The sequence below is a fragment of the Siphateles boraxobius genome, unplaced genomic scaffold (assembly GCF_051911475.1).
Source record: "Siphateles boraxobius isolate OS27281-9 unplaced genomic scaffold, OSU_SipBor_1 27, whole genome shotgun sequence".
Lineage (NCBI taxonomy): Eukaryota > Metazoa > Chordata > Actinopteri > Cypriniformes > Leuciscidae > Siphateles > Siphateles boraxobius.
The window spans coordinates 483,353-498,743 of NW_027508887.1; the positions used below are offsets into that span (position 1 = coordinate 483,353).

The 15,391-nt window shown below is 38.0% G+C and overlaps 2 protein-coding genes across 12 annotated transcripts in view; both read left to right on the forward strand.

Moving 5' to 3' along the window:
• mbd5 (methyl-CpG binding domain protein 5) overlaps positions 1-8,142 on the forward strand; it is a 36,838-nt gene extending 28,696 nt beyond the window's left edge. For 5 of the 11 annotated variants that reach the window (XM_077245568.1, XM_077245567.1, XM_077245565.1 and 2 more), the window contains 4 exons: positions 752-1,708; positions 2,895-2,968; positions 4,229-4,304; positions 4,389-8,142. In XM_077245568.1, coding sequence (XP_077101683.1) covers positions 752-1,708; positions 2,895-2,968; positions 4,229-4,304; positions 4,389-4,448 — 1,167 coding nt within the window. In that variant the 3' untranslated portion in view covers positions 4,449-8,142. The other 6 variants (XR_013207409.1, XR_013207410.1, XR_013207408.1 and 3 more) reach the window with 6 other exon arrangements.
• A 2,089-nt stretch (positions 8,143-10,231) lies between these two features.
• On the forward strand, positions 10,232-13,166 carry sowahcb (sosondowah ankyrin repeat domain family Cb). Its single transcript, XM_077245574.1, has one exon. The coding sequence runs from the start codon at positions 10,402-10,404 to the stop codon at positions 11,824-11,826; it is 1,425 nt and encodes a 474-aa protein (XP_077101689.1). The 5' UTR covers positions 10,232-10,401; the 3' UTR covers positions 11,827-13,166.
• Positions 13,167-15,391: the final 2,225 nt, after the last annotated feature.

Sequence of the window (15,391 nt, forward strand, 5' to 3'; positions counted from 1 at the left end):
TTTTTAGAGGGCTGACATTTCTGTATTTATAATCTTTTTTTTTTTGTTGATTTCATGTAATATTCTAATTTTCTGAGATTTTGAATTTGGGGTTTTCATAAACTGTAAGCCATAATCATCAAAATTATAACTTTTGCACAATATTCATATCGAGTTTCACCTGTATATAGCAGCTCTGGAGAACCATGATGTCATCGTTCAGTTCAGTTCTCATATAACTGTGTCAATGCAGGCAGATCAATATACTGTTTGAATATTAAATTAAAAGTCCCCAACTAAGCAAAGCCAATGGCAAAAAAAGCAACAAAAATCGGATCTGAACAGTTGCGCTACACCGTGTGGACATCAATAATTTTATTCCAATCGGATACACAAATAATCGGATTTGGATTGTCAGTGTGAACCAAGTGTGCCGCGCAAGTCCTAAAAAGTGAAGCCTAAGTATCTCGATCGCCCCCACGTCACGTTCACTACTGCGCAGACTCTGTTTAGAGAAGCTGTCAATCATGACGTCACATTCCCGTTTTTATAGCATCAAATAACTAAGACCAAACTTATTTTAAAAAAATTCACAGAAAAATGACAGAAAACATTAGACCGAATCAGGTCCCAAATCAGGCCAAGATGTCAGCGCCATATTAGTACTTTAGCGGCTTTCCTTTTCACCAATGTAAGAGAGTGGTGTCGTCCATCTTGTTTTAGTCTGTGGTGTGAGCGTAGCCTAAATGACATGTTTTTGCAATTTGTTCAGGGGTGCATGCCTGACGGCGCCCAGCCTGGAATGACATCTCACTCTGGAGACGCGGGCATGTACCGAGAGCCTCAGCAGAAGCTACAGGGTCATGATGCTTCGATGGCGGGCGGAGAGTCGGTGGACGCGATCTACAGAGCGGTGGTGGACGCCGCCGGCAAAGGCATGCATGTGACCATCACCACCGGCATGAGCGTCAGCACGCAGGCGAGCCCCGTCCCCGCGCTCAGCGCCATGAGTGCCTTCACCGCCTCCATCGGCCAGCCGCTCAGCCTACCTCACGCCGTCAACGCCGTCATCCACGCGCCGCGCAGCTCTGAGGCAAACGAGACGCTTTCCCAGATCCAGCGCAACCGGCTGCAGCACAACCACACGCGCAGGAGCTCCGAGCGCGAGAAGAGCACGCCCGACGGCTCGGACGCGCACGAGTATTTCCGCTCGCCCCGTCCACACTGGGACGAGTCCAATCACGCGCACTGGAGAGGCGAGGAGTTTCTCGAGTGCTCCACACATGTGCACAGCAACACGCGCGTTAGCAAATCCGAGAGAAAACCCATCATGGAGTGTCCGACGGAGACTCACGAACCCCACGAACGGTTTAACCAGCGCGTGAGAGAGCAGGTGAACGGCACGATGGCTCGCGGTGGATACGACGATGACCAGTCGCCCGGTTCCTCCACGAGCCTCGAAGGGCCGCTGATTAAAGACTACGCTCACTTCAACGGGCACTTTAACGGACACTGTGCGCCAAGCCCCTCGGACACGAAGAGTCTCAGCAGCGAGGAGGAGCTCCGGCACCCCGACTCGCCCTCAGCAGAACTGATGCACTACAGGCCCAGGGCCTTACACGTGGGAGAACTGGTCTGGCCGATTAAAGGCTTCCCCGCCTGGCCTAACAAACTGATGAGAGAGGAGCATGGACACAATCCCAGCATGCAACTCTCTGAACAGGCCACGGTAAGAGAGACTGCCTTGTCCTGGTTATATCCCTTTAAAGGTGCCTAATGCAAAATTCTATCTGTTATAATTCAAAATGTTAAGGAAACCTCATATGCCACTTTTGCTATAGAGCAGCATTTCCGGTTTTATTGAAATCTCAGAGATTTGTTTCAGAGGTTGTTTTTTGGTGGACAAGTAATGAAAAAATGAGAATTGATTAAATCAATCCTGTCAGTAGCTACATTTCCATCCATATTTTATCTGATAAGACATGGATAAACTACAACGGAAACACATTTACTGAATAAATCCCTCATGCACAACAATCCCAGCATGCACCTGTCTGAACAGGCCAAGGTAAGAGAGACTGCCTCACCCTGTTTATATCCCTTTGAAGGTGCCTCATGCTAAATTTGATCTGTTATAATTAGTGCGGGGCAATGATTAATTTGCATAATAAATGTGTGTACTGTGTATTATTATTTTGTATATAAATACACATGTATATATTTAAGAAATATTTACATGTATACACTGTATATATATATATATATATATTTGATGTATTATGGATATAAATATTTTATATATAAATAACACTTTTCTTAAATATATACGTGCATGTGTGTGTATTTATATGTACAAAATAATTATGCACGGTATAGCGATGGAAACGCATTTACTGAATAAATCCTTTGTGCAACAATAAACTAATGTTTGTTGCGTCGGCAGAGGCTGTGATTGGATAACTGGAGTAACCAGCGGACCAATGGCATCGCAACATCTCTAATGTTGGTTTGGTGTTTCTGAAAAGCCGGAACATGAAACATGACAGCGTTTATTGTGTTTCGTCTGACGCTCTGAGACTCACTCGTTTATGATGGAGGGAAAAAGAGCAGATTGCAGAAACTTAAGAGTTTTATTACTGATAATTTGCACCAATTTCCCAGGAAGCAATGATTTTGTTCTCTTGAACACATGGGATGGAAACTGCTTTATTCACATGTTTTATGTGATATTCAAACTGTGCGCAAAGTTTAATTCACAACTTTGAATGGAAACGCAGCTAGAGATTGTCCGGCATATGTGCACTTTGCGATACAAGAATTAAGTCAAGTTTCAAATCTTCTGTAGTACATTTTTACTACTAAAAAGTGTTCCTGGAGTTGCAGTGACGATCTCCTGCTGTTTGAACTGTTTTCAGGTGGAACCAGAGCAGCTGAAAACACTAACACAAGACCTTCAGGTGCTGGACAGAGCCAGCAAGAAAAACAGGAAGTAAGTGTCTTGTGTCTGTAACGTAGGATCCTAAAACCCTCACGCTGGGAAACATCTACAAGTGAGAATGTTTAATGGTGTGTCAGACGGCTGTGTAAAACCACTGGTTAAAGAAAACAAAAAAACATCCTATTTATGGGGAAATAAATCTAAAGTTAATGTTGCCATGATAATAGTCCATTATATTATAATACCACCATGATAAAGTCCAGTCTTATTTAAACAGTAAAATCTGCGGCCCGGCAGATGTTTAAAATGTTCCTGTATGTCCCAATCCCATTCTCCCTTTAAATGAGATAATAGTGCCTTCACACATTTTTTACAACCTGTATTTGGTAATTATTCCTTAAATTGACCTTCCACCCATCTGATTTTCACACTTTTTATATTCAATTCACCTTTATTTGTATAACGCTTTTCACAATACATTACATTTGTTACAAAGCATCTTTACAGAAAATGATACAATGACACGTGTCATTATATCAAGAAATCTCCATCACTCTTTAAACCCCAGTGAGCAGTAATAGGTGGCCGTCAAGTGTTTTTAACTACTATTATGACTAGGACATTGTTCCTAACAATTTTTTTTTTTATGCAAGTACATAGTACTTAAAGACAACTAATATAAAGTGTGACCAAAAACTTCATCAGCGGTGAGGTGTTATGTACCATCTTAGATCTATATATTACTGTTATAAGTCATGTGTTTAGGTTGTAAATACAGTAGCGATTGCAATATAAGGATAATATTAATATGTCGGAGTATATAAAGAGGTCAGTTCCAATAAATCCCTTGCTTATTTATTTTTAATCATTATTGCTTCATAATTTTATTATTAATGCTTTCATTTTTTTAAGCAGTACTTTTAATGCTCATTTATTTTATTAAATGTTCTTTCATTTTACTGTCTGAGCAGTTCTGCTACACAAGTTGCGTTAGTCTTTTCCTCCCTATTTTGCCGTAGATCCGAGTAAAACGCTTATGGAAAAAGAACAAATGTGGGCGGGGCTTGATTGTGTCTGAGTGGAGTTGATTGGATGGTTGTGGTTTGCTATTGGTGGAGCTCATGTGAGTGACAGGTTGCCCCGCCCTCGTCATCAGAGATTATTCTGATTCAAGATTATTAAAACAATAATGATGTGTATCATTTAGAATAAACTGCAATATTCCATAAAAAATAAGCCGTTATTTTGATTTCATGGGGACTTTAAAGATGCGTCACTTGTACTGAGGTGTCGTGCCGTTCTCTCTCGCAGGGCGGGAAAGCTGAATCATCATCTAGAAGCTGCGATTCATGAGGCCATGAGTGAGTTGGACAAGATGTCTGGAACTGTGAGTGTCACACACACATAAACATCACATGGAGATTCTCACACACCTGATTGACTGAGTGAATCTGTGTCTGTCAATCTGCAGGTTCACCAGGATCGTCAAGTCAAACTGCCCAAACCTAAGAGGAGGAAAATCTCCAGATAACAGCAGCGATCAGTGTCTCTCTCTCTCTGACTGTGGTGCTACACACTAGCAGACGCTCATCGTGGCCCCGCCCACACCCTGTGACTGACAGGTGCTGGATCAGCCAATTAGAAAAGGTTGCTGAACTTGCTGAAGAACTATTTTTTTCTAGTGTACAAGGAAAAATATTGAAAAAAAAAATACTGCATTTAAGAACACAGACAGTCCAAATATTTCTGATATGTTTTCAATGTGTACATAGACAATACAGAAGTTTCATGGTAAAAACATGGGAAGAAGTGTAAATACTGTAGGATAATGACATGTACAAGCCAACTCGATGCACACTTTATCTTCAGCTGTACAAAACACAAAGCAGAAATGTCTCATCGCCCATAAGGCCCTGTGACATTACAATGAATAAGAGTCAATCTGAGACTTTTCTAAGCTTCAGTTTGAGTTGTATTTTGAGTGTGTGTGTGTGTGTGAGTGTGTGTGTGTGTGTGTGTGAGTGAGCGAGCGTGTCGGAGTGGACTTCACCAGCTCAATGGGCTAGTTGCGGGTTTGACTTGTGGGCTTCTATATATAGTTCAGGTCTTCCAGCACTAAACACTAATACATTCATACGTTTAGAATCGTCCTGTGACGTTTTCTGTCTTTATACCGTTATTTAGTTTTTTCTTTTGTCATATTTGTTTGCGTGAGACCACATCGACGAAACACTGGTTTCATACTGTAATGGCCAACATAGAGGAAAACTGAGGCCTTATAATGTGTGTTAGAAATGATGTATGAAACTCCCTGACATGTTCAGTAAATCTTGGCAATAATACGGCACATGCTCGGTAAAGCCTTATACGCGTGTGTGTGTGTGTGTGTGTGTGTGTATACACACACAGACACGTACCCTTCAGTATTATTTTAGTTTGTTTCGCCTTTCAAAATGCACTCATTATTTTCTCACCTTGAAGTTTCGCTCGTTAAGAAATGAACAGTAGAGTATCATGTGATTGTCCACTCGGTCTCAGTCGTGTAATGAAAGCAGCCGCATCATCACTTTATCTCACTAACTTCCAACTTTTGGGATATCGAGATAACGAGGATCAGTAGCTGGTTTCTGCCACAGAATAAAAAAAATGGTAATTGCGACTATCTCTCAATTCTGACTTTTTTTCTCGCAATTGGGAGTTTGTATCTTACAATTCTGATTTTATTTCAGGTACATTTACATTTAATCATTTAGCAGACACTTTTATCCAAAGCGACTTACAAATGAGAAGAGCAATAGTAGCAGTTAAACTCCATAAATAACACCTGATTTAATTAATTCTCATATGACAACGATATGTAAGTGCGATGACCCTGCCAGTAGTCTAACGCTGTTTTTATGTTTTTTTAAATTGATGTAGAAGAGAAGAGAAAGTAAAGTGTTAGTATTAATGGATCAGGTGTTGCCGAGATGAAAAAGATGCTTCTTCAGCTGTTTCTTGTTCAGTTGCGAGTTAGAAAGTTGTAATTTTGAGATGTAAAATCTCAATTCTGACTTTTCCCTCAGTATTGTGAGTTTATTTCAGTTGCAAGTAATAGTCAGAATTCTGAGAAAGTTTACAACTCAAAATTACAACTGATTATTTCTCACTGTCGCAAGTTTATATTTCAGAATTCTGACTTTATTTCAATCAAGTTATAAAGTCAGAATTGTGATAAAGTCACACAATTCTGATATAAACTCTCAATTATGACTTTATATCTTAAAATATCTTACAATTGTGTCTTTTTGCCTCTCAATTATGGCTTTATATCACCCATTTCTGACTTTATTTCAATTGCGTAAAAGTCAAAATTACAAAAATAAACTCGCAATTCTGACTTTTTCTCGCAATTGCAAGTTTATATCTCAGAATTCTGAATTCATTTCATTTGTGAGTTATAGGCCTAAAGTCAGAGTTACAAGAGAAATAGTTGCAGTTCTGAAATATAAAGTCGGAATTCTGATATAAACTCGCAATCTGGACTTTTTTCTCGCAGTTGCGAGTTTATATCTCAGAATTTCAATTGCAAGTTATAAAGTCATAATTCTGAGAAAGTCGCAATTCTGAGAAAGTCGTAATTCTTAAAAAGTTGACTTAACTCAGAATTGCGAGATAAAAAGTAGCATTTGTAAGAAATAGTCGCAATTCTGAACAATAGCCGTAATTCTGAGTTATAAACTCTCAATATGAATTTGTTTTTACATCTAACAATTTGTCTTTTTGTCTCGCAATTCTGACTTTATTTCAATTGCGAGATAGTCGCAGTTCTGACTTTTTTCCACGCAATTGTGTGTTTATATCTCGCAACTGAGAAAAAAGTATGAATTTTGAGATTAAAATGACTTTTTTAAAATTCTATGGCAGAAACAAGCTTTCGTAACGAAAACGTCTACATATCTGCCAGCCAACATCCGAACATTCCTGAGTGCATCTGACCCAATCTTGTAATAAAGTGTTATTACTGCATTAATGAAAGACAGAGATGAACTGTAGATTTGTGGAATCTCATACAGACTCAGGAAAGTCCTGATATCATTCAGATTCACGTTCTAAAAGGATTTCACGGGAAATTGAGTTTGCGTCTGATGCTTTCATGAGAACACGATCAGAAGGGTTTAGCACTGAGAGGATATTGTGCTTTCGGGGTCATAGACTGGAACGAGCCTCACCCTGGAGGTCAGAGGTCACCGTTGGGGTCAGGACAGGTTGTATATAATTACTGTAGCACATCTGCCAGTAACACTAACTCAATATGAAGAGCTTATTAAATTATTTTTTGTGTGTAGAAACTATAGATTTGTGTAGGATTTTACAGCACATTGCTGTTCCTCATCAGTTTGCATTTGTAACTCTAATCGAGGGCCGATTAAATACCAGGTTTGGACCGTTTTCTCCTCGGATTCAGTCTATACAGAAAGTTCACTACAAAATTAAGTGCAATATTTCCATGCAGTGGATCTGAAAACTATATCAACGCAAATATCCAGAGGTGAAATCATTGAAGCCCATGAACAGTCGGACGGTGTGTGTGTGTGTGTGTGTGTGTGTGTGTGTGTGTGTGTGTGTGTGTGTGTGTGTGTGTGTGTGTGTGTGTGTGTGTGTGTGTGTGTGCGTGTGTGCTGGTGAAGTCGACTCTGTTGTCAGTGCAATGATGCGGCTCTGTGTTCAAAGTCTTACTGTTCAAGGTCAAAATACATTTTGTGTTCATGTGGTCAGTGTTGCCCAAAACCTTTCCATTTCTATTCTCGAGTCATATTCTTTCCTTTCCTCCGTATGTGCGTGTGTGTGTGTGTGCGCGCGTGTGTGTGTGTGTGTGAACATTTTTATTTTGTCGTCTTTGCTTGCTATTTTCTCATTGGTATCTGACTGGTATTACGAACCTTTCTGATGTCAATATTTCCCCCGATGCGTATCTGAGTATATATTTTCTCACCAGTATGTACTTTACAGCAGTCGACTTTGTAAAGTATGTTGTGCACTTGATTATGTTTGTTTCTGATAGCTTTGATGTGGCTGTTAGGTTTAGTTTGTTAAAGTCCATAATTTCTTATTGTTTCAATTGATTTTTTTTAAAGATGTCCTAAACAGCAGTTTTGTAAATATTGTGAACATTACAGGTCATGCTGTGATGTGACATTGAAATGATGTTGCACCAATGTTTCAATTAAAACCTGGTCACTAAACGAGTGTCTTTATATGATGGATCTTCAGAAATAATTGAAAGTCTGTTTGTTTGGTCTTTTTAAATTCATGATTTAATACCATTTTTAAATTTAACATAGACTTCTGTTTAATTCTAGCTAGTATCGCAATAGTTAAGCAATTAAATGCTTTTAAATTTTATTGGCCACATACACATTTGTTAAAATTGCTCTAAAATACTGTCTCATTAATTTATATAAAACTTGAAATTGCGATCTCACAATTATCTCACAATTCAGACTTTTTTCTCACAATTTTTTTTTTTGTATAGATGTAAACTTTCAATTGCAAAAATATATTTTTTTCATTCCACGGTGGAAACAAGCTTTCCAAATATATATAATCCTAATATGAGTATATATCTATTTCTTTGCTGCATGGCTGTGAGTTTATATCTCGCGATTCTGACTTTTTTCCTCAGAATTGGCAGTTTTGCGGAATTGCGAGAGGTAAAAAAGGTCAGAATTGTGAAATAAATTTTCTTAATTTTTATTCTGTGACTGAAAGATGATTCCCATACTTTAAACATATTGGCCATCTATCATGAACACACATTCCTGTCAAGCTGATTTGACTTTTATTCATTCCCAGGATACTACTTATTGATAAACCATTACATTTTCACTAGTTATAATGCTAATTCTTGATATCAACAATGATGTCATCACTTGCTGAAATACAAATTCTTGATATTAAATTTCAACTTGATATTTTCACCATAGGCTCCCATTCAAATCAGTTGTTGACATATGAAGAATTGATTTCTTATAATTTCAAAGATACAATTCTTACAAGTAAAAAAATCATAATTTTTGATATCAACAATTATCTGGTTACTAGTGCAAATTTTGAATTTAATTAAATTTTTTATATGAATGTCAAGTCACCTTTATTTATATAGTGCTTTTTATACAGATTGTTTTCAAAGCAGCTTTACAGAGATAACAGGAGAATAATGCAACAGAGTTTCTGCTGTACGGATCTAGAAGAAAACAGTCCAGCTTAAGTTCAGTGATGGTTCATTTTTGTTGCAAAATACATTTTCAGATATCAGAAATAACAAATGTAACATGTTGAAATAAATGTACAAGTATCAAGAATTAACATCTCAAATAGTAAAAATGTAAATCTTGATTTCAGGAATATATATTTTTACTTGTAACAAAGTAATTAATGATATAAATTAACAATTTTACTAGCATTTATGAAATTGGAATTTCAACTAGTAAGAAATCAATTCTTGATTTCGTCAATAATTGAACTTGATTGGCAGCCTTTGGTGACATTTAACTAGTGAAAATACAATTACAGATATCAAGGATTCGAGTTTTTACTTGATTGAATGTAATTCTTGATATTACAAATTCATAAAAAACGGCTTGCCTATTGCCATTCCCAGGATATTAATTCTGGATGGCCTATCAAGAATAATATTTTTTACAAGTTTAAATTTAATTTTTGATATCAAGAATTCATATTTGTGCGAGTGATGACGTCATTGTTTAATTAACAGTTTAACTAGTGACAACTTAATAGTTGAAATCAAGAATTCATTTCCTGGGAATGAATAAAAGTCAAAAGTCATGCCTTACCATATATGTGACCCTGGATCATAAAACCACTCACAAGCACGGGTGTATTTGTGGCAATAGCCTATGGGTCAAAATTATCGATTTTTATTTTATGCCAAAAATCATTAGGATATTAAGTACAGATCATTTTCCATATAGATATGTTGTAAATATGTTAAACATTTATGTTTGTGTGTGAAAGGAGCACCCTCAGAATTATTATTTATTTTATTTTATTTTATTTGGCACCCTCAGATTCCAGATTTTAAAACAGTTGTATCTCGGCCAAAATGTTCCTATCCTAACAAACCATACCTCAATTGAAAGCTGATTTATAATTTTTTGTTAAATATAAAATTTACCCATGTGACTGGTTTTGTAGTCCAGGGTCACACGGGCTTTGGTCACACATTCGTAAATCCATTGGTTTCCACTACAGATCAGAGGAGGCTGATGAACAGCGCCACCTGTAGGAGGAATAGAGAACTACCAGCCCGGGTGAGTGAATGAGTGCGGGCGGGGATGAAGAGCATGAAGCAGATAAACGGGGGAATAAAGGATAAACGCAGCATTCTCTGTTTACTTGGATATGTCACCCTTTTATGAACTGTTCAATAGTCAATGATAGTTGATTTACAGAGGCAGTGTTTCGCTTGATGAATACACACCATGGCGACCGAATGCAACCAAGAAGCGGTTTTATATTTCATAAAGGAGAACGGAGGACGCGTGAAGAACACGGATTTAACGGATCATTTTCGAGCTACAATCCCAAAAGATCCTGCGCTAAAACAAGCGGCAAAGGAAGCCTTTAAATGGTACGTAGACAGCGTGGCTTACGTTAAAGAGGAAAACGGAGAGAAATACGTTTGCCTCAAAAAGAAATTCAGGCGTTCAAACGAGAAGAGTGACAGAATGAATGAGCTCAAATCCTGTGGAGAAGAAGAACATGAGGCCTGTGTCAGCAAAAGTGGAGGAAAAGAAGGAATGTTAGCGTTACCTGGCTCAGGTTACGGAACTGGTTACGCTATTTCACATTCAGTCAAATTTCAGGGAGCGACAGAATCTGACATGGGGAATACAAACCGTAGCAAGAGGAAGGAGGATAAAACTGATTTAAGTCTGAAAATAAACCGACCAGAGAGTGGAGATGAAGAACAAGAGAGAGAAAAATCTGAGGGAACTAGTTTAAGAAATGAAGTGAAAGGCGAATCAGAGCCTGGAAAGGAAAACCGTTTAACTGATTTCAGCCATAAACATTTCGCCCAGGGTTTGATTGACAGTTCGCCTCAGGTTCGTCGGAGAAGCTCCGTTTATCTCCCGGGAAGGTGTCGCGACCCTCCGCGTCCTGACGCCGATTACGAGCCCGCGTCGTTGACGCTCGAGCCGCTGGAGCACGACTGGATGATGAGCGCGTCTGACGGAAACTGGGAGAGTCTCCATCGGCTTCTCCTCAGGGATCCCAGCCTCATTACCAGGAAAGACTTCATTACGGGATTCACTTGTTTACACTGGGCGTCAAAGCTCGGGAAACACGAGCTGATCGTAATGCTAGTCAACTTTGCGAAAGAAAATGGCATCGCGCTGAACGTAAACGCGCGCTCCAGCGTGGGATACACGCCTTTACATTTAGCCGCGATCCATAATCATCTCGAAGTCGTTAAGTTGCTAGTCGGCGCGTTTAACGCCGACGTGGAAGCTCGCGATTACAACGGGAGAAAAGCGTGTCAGTATTTAAAGAGCGACATCGCGCGGAACATTCTAGACATCGTGGGCGCGTGCGTGGAATCTGACGCGGATCAGGTGGATGTTGGAGATGCCAGTCGCTGGAGATTATCGAGGGTTATTCAGTCCAACTTCAGACCTATGAAAACACAAAACCACAACAACAGTAGCGAAGAGGAAAGTAGTGGCGTGACCAGGAAATCTTCTCTTCGCAGGAAATCTTCGTTTACTAAAATGAGACCCAGTCTGAATAAAATCCGTCTGCGGTCGCAGATCGTGCACAGCACTTCTCTAATGGACCGGTTTGAGAAAGATGCGACAGAAGAGCCTTCAAACCTCTCAAGACCCAAATCAAATCTCTTTGGGTGACATTGGGAAAAGGTTCTATGCGCTTCATATATAGACTTCATGTATCTATCATTGGACTTTATGGATTTAGTTTGTTTATCTTGATTTGATTCAATTTTGTGAATTATGCAGCTCATAAACATTCTTTATCACTAGAAATGACGAATTAAACATGAACGTATAATGCAAAGACATTTTAGAAACTTTTTTGCATAAAGGGCTCTTAAAAATTGTGTCAAGAATATGGACCTTGTTGAACCGCTTTTGCTCACTGGGGGCTTTTTTTAATCTCCTGTTTTGCACAATATTTATTGTGGTAAAAGTCTTCCGAAGCATTATGATAGTCTGATTTCTGTCTAGACTTTACTTAAAGTCCCCCTGTGTTGAAAATCCAGCATTTAATGTTGTTTATATGTCTATGTGGTGTTTTTAATATGCTTTAAGACAAACCATGTGTAAATTCATAAGTCGACAGCATTGCTGAGTATTTTCTCCTTAAAACTGCAGTGAACCAAAGACAGTCTCAAAAACACGCTTTGAAATCACTGGTGTTTCTGACGTCACAAACTACCTTGTAACCAATCAGATCAACGTGTGATATTTTTAAGGGATGCAACAATTATTGACTACAGGGGGGCTTTAAATTTTTTTTTATTTTAAATAACACCCATCTGCATTAGAAGAGCCGCACAACTGTTAAGTGTCCTGAATTAATGTAAAATTGTGACGTATTCTATATGTATTTGTGGTTGGCGGTTATATCACAAGTGATTTGTGATATATATCTTTTTTTTATACAGGAAATAGTTTTGAAACGCCATCGATCCACCAGACAGACCTTTAACATTTTTGTGATATATGAATAAAACCGATATCGAATCAAATAGTATTAGCCTAAATTTCCCGCACTTTTGATTTTCTGCGCCATGCACTTGAAGGCTTTATTGCTCAGAAGGAAATTTTATAGTGACACTTTTCTATATTCGTTTAAATATAGCTTTAAAACTTGAATGTTTTATGATCATTTTATGTCGTTTATGGTATTCATGGGTTGCGGAACAATGCTTTTTTTTTTTTTTTTTACTATTTGTACTGGGACTTTTGGTCTCATGACACAAAGAGTCAGATCTTCCTTGATGATTTTTGACGTACTATAAAAACTGTACTTTACATTCATAACTCAACTTTGTCTTCACTTGAAACTAAACTGAAAGACTCCTGTATTTAATCACATTGTGACATCACTGTCACAGGCCAACACATCATTGGCTAGTTTCACATCATCACCTCCTTGACCCCGCCCACTTCTGATAAATAACTTATGCAATTTTTTAAAATAAAATAAAAATCTTCCTCTAAAGTATTTTTGAATCCTTACTGACCGATCTGTATCATTAACTTCTGAATCTATTTAAATGTTCATTGCCTGAATATTTAAGGAGGCTTAAAAGTTGAATAAGATATTGGTCTTGCTGATCATATTTGACATGTTTCTCATCGCGCTCTGTAAGTTCAGTAATAATGTTTTGCAGATTAGGCAACGCCTTCAGACTGAGATCTTGTAACTCGTCAAACCGGGTAAACGTTGGACGACAGGAAGAGAAAAGAATGAGGAATTAGTTCAGACATGCAACACTAACCAGGTATAATCCAACACAGTTCCTGTTCTAGTGTAATACTGAACACACTCATGTTAAGAAGCGTGACACACACACACACCCACCCAAACACACTCTGCTGTTCCCAAATAATGTACGGATACACCCTGATGAACGAGAACTAACTTGATCTCTCCAACAAACCCTTTAATTAACTGTCACAGTCCACAGGGACGTTTGCCATTATAGATTTAAAATTATAATATCTGAGGTAAAAACTTAAAGTAATATTGACAAACTATATATCATTTGAAAGCTTACAATCTCTAGTTTTCATAGAGATTTTTAAAAAAATGAATTACAGAGGAACAATAATTAATCAATTTGCAACAAGAATACCTCATACTCATTAAGCGTGTTCAGGTCTTTATTTTGAAATACTGATGAACATGAAAAATCATGAAAGATCGGTAGAAACCTTTGTTTGTTTTCATGCCAAGAATTCATAAGATAACACCAATTCAATTTTATGAGAAAAAAAGCTCTGAAAATGTTTTAAATATAAAGAAAAAAATGATGGATTTTCAATTTGTGATGCGGCGGTGAGCTATAACGCACATGTGTTTTTATTTATGCGTTTATTAGAGGTTGAAATCAAATTGACTGCCCATATTACTGCCCATATTACTTCTGAATAGGATGTCTACTTCATAAATTGTATGAAAATATGGTTCAGATCATATCACTCAAACCATCTATGGCAGGGGTAGGCAAGTTCGATCCTAGAGAGCCGCTGTCCTGCAGAATTTAGTTCCAACCCTAATAAAACACACCTGAACAAGCTAATCAATGTCTTCAGGATTACTAAGGCTATAAGCAGGTGAGGATTTTTTTCAGTGTTGGAGCCAAACTCTGCAGGACAGCGGCTCTTTAGGACCGAACTTGCCTACCCCCGATCTATGGAAATAGATGCGCGTTATATGGTCATATAAGTTTTGCTGTCATCTAGTGAAAAGGTTTGGTACTGCGCCCAGAGAAAATCTTACTAAAAGCTCATTTTTTGCGATATCAACTTAAGCATTCTTGAATTACAACCATTTAAGTTTGGATAGTGATTTTCATGTCTTTGCGGAATAAAAGGGGGGTGACATTAAGGGGTTAACAAATATTATTTAGTTTTTCCAAACTATGTTTTGAATGTTTTTGTCATTGTAACAGTGTCTGTGACTGAAAACACAGCTTATGTTTCTCTGCAAATGTGCAAACTGTGTTTTTAAATTCATGTCATTTCCGTGACCTGGAAGAGGTACATGTGCAAAAATGACACTTTGGATATGTGTACCATTAGTTACGACTAATTTTGTATTATTCACTCATGCCTGTTAAAGCAATAAATGTGAATAAATGTTTCCTGGAGCGAACAGAAGCCGATGGTTTCCCGTTCGGAGTGATTGTGATTGTGATAGTGTCCAGCGCTGGGTTATTATGTGGGATCAGCTGTTTGTGTGTGTGTGGATCAAACTATTTCAGCGTTCTCAGCGCTCCTGTCACACACACACACACACACACACACACGCTTCAGCTCATGCAAATCTCCCTGAATCATCATCATCATCATCATCATCATCAGCACAGATCACAGCGCTTCTGTACAAGGCCTCAGATACACACACACATTCACATTATTTATCATTTAAATAAGACTAATCTCAACCTATGCTCACAGAAAGGAGTCACTATATATCACATTTATGATAGTAAATTTTATTTGTCTTTATTTACAGCATATGGGATTGCTCTAGAGAAGTGGTGCAAAATGCTATATTTATATTTTAAAAATAAAGATGTGGACAACTAACACGGATTTACAAAAATCAAGTTCATAACTACGAGGCAATATAAATAATTCATGTAATAACTTCACATCTCTTTAAATATATTGATTTCTCATCTCTCGTGATTGTCAGTCTAACCCTCAAAACTTCACT

What these genes read in the sequence shown, in the direction of transcription:
- sowahcb (XM_077245574.1), top strand. Translation starts at nt 10,402, where the DNA reads ATGGCGACCGAATGCAACCAAGAAGCGGTTTTATATTTCATAAAGGAG.